The sequence below is a fragment of the Brachyhypopomus gauderio genome, chromosome 1 (genome assembly GCF_052324685.1).
Source record: "Brachyhypopomus gauderio isolate BG-103 chromosome 1, BGAUD_0.2, whole genome shotgun sequence".
Classification (NCBI taxonomy): domain Eukaryota; kingdom Metazoa; phylum Chordata; class Actinopteri; order Gymnotiformes; family Hypopomidae; genus Brachyhypopomus; species Brachyhypopomus gauderio.
The window spans coordinates 26,128,339-26,135,838 of record NC_135211.1 but is presented as its reverse complement, the minus strand read 5'-3'; the positions used below and the strand labels follow the sequence as shown (position 1 = coordinate 26,135,838).

The 7,500-nt window shown below is 49.4% G+C and overlaps 1 protein-coding gene across 8 annotated transcripts in view; it reads left to right on the top strand.

Moving 5' to 3' along the window:
• The first annotated feature begins 2,760 nt into the window (after positions 1-2,760).
• The window catches only part of camta1b (calmodulin binding transcription activator 1b), a 36,881-nt gene continuing 32,141 nt past the window's right edge, over positions 2,761-7,500 (top strand). For 7 of the 8 annotated variants that reach the window (XM_077006112.1, XM_077006121.1, XM_077006092.1 and 4 more), the window contains exons 1-3: positions 2,761-2,893; positions 5,180-5,320; positions 6,768-7,500. The exon at positions 6,768-7,500 is cut by the window's right edge and continues 1,564 nt beyond it. In XM_077006112.1, coding sequence (XP_076862227.1) covers positions 2,890-2,893; positions 5,180-5,320; positions 6,768-7,500 — 878 coding nt within the window. In that variant the 5' untranslated portion in view covers positions 2,761-2,889. The remainder of the gene's footprint in view (positions 2,894-5,179; positions 5,321-6,767) is intronic. The other variant, XM_077006101.1, reaches the window with a different exon arrangement.

The window sequence follows — 7,500 nt, the reverse complement described above, 5'->3', positions numbered from 1 at the left end:
CTGAGGTGTGTTCAGTATTCTCTGTGTAGTGGCTGTGCTGAGGGTGTGTTCAGTATTCTCTGTGTAGTGGCTGTGCTGAGGTGTGTTCAGTATTCTCTGTGTAGTGGCTGTGCTGAGGTGTGTTCAGTATTCTCTGTGTAGTGGCTGTGCTGAGAGTGTGTTCAGTATTCTCTGTGTAGTGGCTGTGCTGAGGTGTGTTCAGTATTCTCTGTGTAGTGGCTGTGCTGAGGTGTGTTCAGTATTCTCTGTGTAGTGGCTGTGCTGAGGTGTGTTCATTATTCTCTGTTTAGTGGCTGTGCTGAGGTGTGTTCAGTATTCTCTGTGTAGTGGCTGTGCTGAGGGTGTGTTCAGTATTCTCTGTGTAGTGGCTGTGCTGAGGTGTGTTCAGTATTCTCTGTGTAGTGGCTGTCCTGAGGTGTGTTCAGTATTCTCTGTGTAGTGGCTGTGCTGAGGTGTCTTCAGTATTCTCTGTGTAGTGGCTGTGCTGAGGGTGTGTTCAGTATTCTCTGTGTAGTGGCTGTGCTGAGGGTGTGTTCAGTATTCTCTGTGTAGTGGCTGTTCTGAGGGTGTGTTCAGTATTCTCTGTGTAGTGGCTGTGCTGAGGGTGTGTTCAGTATTCTCTGTGTAGTGGCTGTCCTGAGGGTGTGTTCAGTATTCTCTGTGTAGTGGCTGTCCTGAGGGTGTGTTCAGTATTCTCTGTGTAGTGGCTGTCCTGAGGGTGTGTTCAGTATTCTCTGTGTAGTGGCTGTGCTGAGGGTGTGTTCAGTATTCTCTGTGTAGTGGCTGTCCTGAGGGTGTGTTCAGTATTCTCTGTGTAATAGCTGTTCTGACAGTGTATTCAGTATTCTCTGTGGCTCAGACTGCAGGCTTTTGCTGCAATGTGTCACCGGACGACTACCCTCTTAATATGGCTACCCCAAAACTCCATGAACCATTTAACATCTGGTTTTAACAGTGTACCCTCACAGTATCATCCCTGTGTGTGTGTGTGTGTGTGTGTGTGTGTGTGTGTGTGTGTGTGTGTGTGTGTGTGTGCGTGCGTGCGTGCGTGCGTGCGGCGTGTGTGTGATTGATGGTGTAGGGGAGACTCTGCTCACACCAGCCGCAGGGAGAATTTATCGACCACTTACCATTGACAAAGCTTCAGATATGACTCTACCTACTACTCTAGACCCATCTCTATCAGAATCTACAATGTGTGTGTGTGTGTGTGTGTGTGTGTGTGTGTGTGTGTGTGTGTGTGTGTGTGTGTGTGTGTGTGTACATTCCTACTTTTCCATATCTGTGTGTATGTATGAGTTTATATTTTCACTTGAAGTCTGATGAATGATCAACTGTTCCTTAGGTTTCTAAAGATTGGCTGGTCCTGTCACATTGGCCCACGCTGGAGATCTCATAGCACACACACACACACACACACACACACACACACACACACACACACACACACACACACACACACATACACACAAACACACACACACACACACATACACACAAACACACACATACACACAAACACACACACACACACACACATACACACAAACACACACACACACACACACACACATACACACAAACACACACACACACACACACACACACACACACACACACACACACACTTAGCTCTACTCTCTGCTCACACTCCTGTACTCCGCCCACCCCACTGAGGCTGCTGGATCCTGTGTGCACGTGTGAATCGATAGATGCGTTTCCTACCGCCACTCTTGAGTGAGAGAATTAGTTTGATTACTCATTTGAAATGGTTGAAGGCCTAATTGTGGCGGCCCCTAACGCCACCTCCTCCCTCTCTGCACACTCAACGTCGCCTTTCCAGCTCAGCGTGCTCGCAGCTACCGCCATTACTCATACCCTGTCAATTAAGGTAATTTATGGCTGTAATTCAGCACCAGTATGAATGTGGCGGTTCAGAGTTTGTAAATACTTTGAAGTTAATTGAGGGCATCAGTGCCTGAGAGAGTGTATAAGGTGTGTGTGTGTCTAAGTGCATATGCCTGTGTGTGTATTATTGTGTATGTGTGTGTTTGTGTGCATGTATTTGTATGTGTGAGTTTGTTCTTATGTGTGTATGTGTGTGTGTGCATCCGTGCATGCATGAATGTATGTGTGTGTGTGTGTGTGTGTGTGTCTGTCTGTGTGTGTGTGTGTGTGTGTGTGTGTGTGTGTGTGTGTGTGTGTGTGTGTGTGTGTGTGTGTGTGTGTGTGTGTGTGCCCTTCCACTGCTGCCTCGTTTCTGGATGCTCCAGTGTCCTGCAGTGTGTGCAAGTCCAGTAGGGGGCGCCACCACACTAATTAGTCCCTTTTCTGGCTGATAAGTAGCCTGTGGCAGGGCAGCTGTGTCCTGTCCTGCTCCTCACTCAGAGCACAGGCCATGTTTTATTCAGCCCAGTCCTCCCACTCCTCTCCAGGGCCGCTGAGAGGAGGAACAGCTTTCACACTCTATGTGAAGTAACAACCTTGACCCTCCACTGCCTTTTTCCTCTTCAATTTCACTCACTTTTGTCTTCCTGACTGCCTCCTCCTCTCACCCTCCTGATACTCACACTTTCATCTCATCAGAGAGCCATTTCCTCCCTCTCACTCTCCCTCTCTCTCTCCCTCTCTCTCTCCCCCTCTCCCTCTTTTTCTCCCTCTCCCCCTCTGTCTCTCTCTGTGTATCCCTCTCTCTCTCCTTCCCTCCCTCTCTCCCTCTCTTTCCCTCTCTCTCCCCAGAATCCAGACATTGTGCTGGTTCACTACCTGAATGTTCCGGCCATAGAGGATTGTGGGAAGCCGTGTGGCCCCATCCTGTGCTCCATCAACACCGATAAGAAGGAGTGGGCCAAGTGGACCAAGGAGGAGCTCATCAGCCAGCTGAAGCCCATGTGTGAGTAGCCACGCCTATTTGTGACAAACCACACCCATCTGTGAGCAGCCACACCCCCACATGGTCTACCTATATTCAGAGTGTAGACAACCAAACAGATTCCCTCGCCACCAATCCAAGCCAATCCATCATGTAATAAATGTGCTATGACACACAATATCAGCTTAAAGGTCATAAGACCGTTCTTGTTTGGGGGCGGAGCCTCACCATAGCCCCATGGCATTGCCAAAGAGAGCCGCAGTCGGAGGTATGCATGGCCGACATGTCTGAAGATCACACCGGAGCGGATCGCACCCGAGCGTTCTTGACTCTGAGTGCTCTGTGTACTGTACAAGGTCACGTGAAGGAGGCACTTGCTCACACACTGACACTCCCAGCACGCACCTCAAAGAGAAGGACGACCTCACACCGCAAACCGGAGCAAAGCTTGGAAAAGTCCAAACCACCAGAGTTTGGGCTGTGATCCAGAGTCAACTGGGCCCGCGTTGCTGAGACGACCGAAGCACCGGAGGAGGCCAACGGCCCGATCTCACCGGTACTGCCCAAACACGTCCGTCATCTTGGAGTGACTTTTAAGACCCAACACACTTCGCTGCGTCATTAACTTCATGATCTGGCGTGACAATAAGAAAAGGGCAAGCAAACACCACTCATCCCAGTCTCTCTCACTGACCTACCGGCACACGCAAACCGCCTGTGGTGCAACACTGCCATCTACAGAACAACCTGTGGAACTGCGGGGGAGATTTTTCACCGAGTCAGGGAAAAACGCAGGATATGCTGACTCTTCTGCCCCCACTACTCGATATCCAAGTCATGCATTTTGAATGAGTCGGTTCTACACTGCACGGCTGAACCGGGCCGCTGGACTGGCCTCTGTGTGCATTACTCCATTATAGAGCAACCAGTTTCCCATGGCTACCAGAGCTCGCATTCTTCACCATGGCAACCTCTTATTGCACTGTAAATATTAACTGTAGATAAGGACATGGGGTGGAAGTCTCTCCCTTCCTTTATCGTGTAGATTACAGCCGTCTTGCCCCTCTTTCCAAACAGGACGGCGTTTGCACAGACTAAAATCACCCATCTGGTCTATCGGCCATGTTCATTTGACTGAGCTGAGAAGTGTTTGTCTTTACTTCAGCTCAGATTAAATGTTTCCACTTGATGAGGAACATGGCCGCCCACATTTGGAGATCAGAATAAAGGACACTGTGCTAACTGCACAGTCAGCACTCGGAAAGCATTGCGACCGGTGCGCTTGTACAGGAGTGTAATGAGCTGCAGTACCTGCGCTGTCCAGCAGATGTCAGCGTCACTTTCACATTCCTAGATACTTATGCTGACATGGCAAAGAACCTATAAAACCACTTTTCTTTCAAAGATCCAAAACTTTAAGTACAACATAAGAAACTAAATAATTGTCTCAATATATTTAAGTATTAGTTAGAAAATCACTTAATTTATCAAAATTTCAAAATAATCCTTAATGTTTGTTTTTTTATTGTTTATTTTTATTGTTTGCTGATAAACTCACATTCAAGCAAATTTGAAACTCCTTTGTTCAGAGTTCTAGCATGCTTTTACAGATTTACTCACAGTCTATGTGTCTTTCATAAAGTCCAAACTACCTTATAAGCTCTGGATATAATGTAATGAGCACTAAGTACGTCTACATGACGTAAGACGTCCAGCTGCCGTGTCTGCTCAGATCCACAACATCTGTGGTACTGGTGAGCTGATCTGGGCCATGGCTTATTTCCAGAGCAGTGAGTGTGGAGAGCAGACCAGAACCCACCGACACTGGGACTGAAAATCAGGGCCTTTTACTTTGTTCTTTTAAAATGAATCTGGACTTATTTTATAATTCAGGGTGTGAACGCGTGGCACATTTTTATTATTTTGATCAGTTGTCATTTTCTGCAAATCGATGCTTTAAATTATTTGAAAGCATAAACAAACAACTCTGCAAAAAATGCTGATCTGCAGTCACGTGACGTGTTTGTCCTTCCACGTGACGTGTCTGTCCTTCCACGTGACGTGTTTGTCCTTCCACGTGACGTGTTTGTCCTTCCACGTGACGTGTCCGTCCTCTCCCATCTGAACCTGGTGAGGGTTTGAGCTCCATGTATCTCCTCAAGCAGACATGTAAGTGAAGTGCAGCAGCGTTGTGAAGGGTGGAGGAGCAGGAGGCTGTCTCTCCCCTGCAGTGCCAGTAGGGGGGGCTGGCGAGGTGGCCGCTGGTCTGTGTGGCTGACGTCTCTGTGTCCTCCTCTCTCCCGGCAGTTCATGGCATCAAGTGGACTTGCAGCAACGGGAACAGCAGCACCGGCTTCTCTGCCGAGCAGCTGGTGCAGCAGATCCTGGACAGCCACCAGACCAAGCCGCCCCCCCGGACCCACAACTGCCTCTGCACAGGCACCCTGGGTAAGGGGCACGCGGGGGGGCAAGAGAGCCAGGGGGGGGGACAGTGAGGTTAACGTGTTAGAGTGGAGGTGGACGAAGGCGTGTTGGACAGCAGGCTGAGGGCACGGCCTGCCCCGTGGGAGGTTTCGGACATCTGCATGAGAGACGCTGCCTGTGTGATGTGTGCTGAATCCATCAGTGTCTGTATATTCAGTAGAGCTGAACGTCATACAAATGAATCGCTTTCACCATACACTGATTAAAGGAACAAAATCTGCCCTGAAGAATCTTTGCTCAAAGGATGCAGCTTTAATCAGAATGGTCAAAGGTGACTATTACTATCAAATAAAGGGCCGTTTGCTGAAGAAAATCAAATAATTCTCAAGAAATCACAATGACCACTGCTGACCCCTCCTGACCTTTCCTGATTACTCTCAACCAGAGTTCCTTCAGAGAGAGCGCATAATGTCTCCTTGCTCAACGCGAGTGTAATCAGGTCAACACTTCCCCACTGAATCATACTTTCCATGTGTCTGCCGCCTTGGCAAACTCAGACAAACGCATTCTGAGAATTCTGAAACGCTTTCTAAGAATTCTGAAACGGTTTCTAAGAATTCTGAAACGCACTCTAAGAATTATGAAATGCACTTTAAGAATTCTGAAACGCGTTCTAAGAATTATGAAACGTGTTCTAAGGATATTGTGTATTTCATCAGTGTTCCAACAGTTCAAACTCTTTGTGATAATTCAATAGAACGGCATTGCTGCAGAATTGGACTCGGCTCCAGCGTGGTCTACTAAACCTTCATGACTTGTGCATACTGACTTATTAAACCTATTAGTGCCACCTGTGACCCTGAACTGAATTAAACAGTTTAGAAGGTGAATCAACATATTACCAGATTGTAACATATTAAACAGGCACCCCATCCAATCAACATAGCCATGTATAAAACCCATGTGCTACATGTGCTGGCTGTTCGAAATCAGCATCCAGATGTAATGTGTGAAGCCAGAAGTTTATTTTACATTGGTGACTTGATGAGCTGCTATGACAGAGATGGTTTTGAATTCAGTACATGATACTAAGATACTAGAGTCTGATGTAATTCACTGGAGAAGGCTCAAGCACGCCTGGCTTTGTCAGCTACTGTTGCCTGTTCCATGCAATATAGATTTTTGCCAGTAGATGGCAATATAGATTTCTGGATTTCTGTCAGAAGAGACAGAGAAAAAAAAGAAAGAGAGATTCAAAATTGGAGTGAAGTACACAAGATTTCCAGAGAATCAAGACATTTCACACAGATGTCCTGCACAAGACAAAAACTCCCTGGACATGTTTAACAGTGTGTCTTATCCTCTCTCTGTGTGTGTGTGTGTGTGTGTGTGTGTGTGTGTGTGTGTGTGTGTGTGTGTGTGTGTGTGTGTGTGTGTGTGTGTGTGTGTGTGTGTGTGTGTGTGTGTGCAGGTGCTGGGAGCAGTCTGCATCACAAGTGTAACAGTGCCAAACACCGAATCATCTCCCCGAAGGTGGAGGCGCGCTCCGGAGGCGCTTACGGCACCTCCCACTCCGAGGTGCAGAACAGTGATGTGTCCGAGGGGAAGACCGACGGCCACGGAGGAGGCAGGACCAGCCGAGCGGCGGCCGACGGGCCCGGCGGCTCCTCCACCCGGGAGAAGAGGAACGGCAAGGTCCCCAAGCCCGCTCTGCTCCACCAGAACAGCATGGAGGTCTCCTCCACCAACCAGGTGGAAGTGCCGGACACCACCCAGAGTTCGCCCGTGTCCATCAGCAGCGGGCTGAACTCCGACCCGGACGTGGCCGACAGCCCCGTGGTGACCGGCATGGGTCACGTGGCCTCCGTCATGAGCAGCCTCTCGCAGTCCGCCACCGTCTTCATGTCGGAGGTCAGCGGGGAAGCCGTCTACAGCATGTCCCCGCCCGGCGACCCCGGCGCCCACCTTCTGGGTCCCGACACGGCGTCCAGCAGCCTGGTGCTAGCTGTGGCTGCAGACAGCCACAAGTTCGCCTTCCCGGGGGCCGTGGGCCTGGGTGAGGTGGGGTCCGGCGAGGGCCTGGCCATGTTGTCGGCCGCCGGCGTGTCTGAAGAGCTCGTCCTGTCCAGCAGCTTGGAGTCGGGGAGCATCAAACTTCCGGAGACCACCATGAACTTTGACCCCGACTGCTTCCTGAACAACCC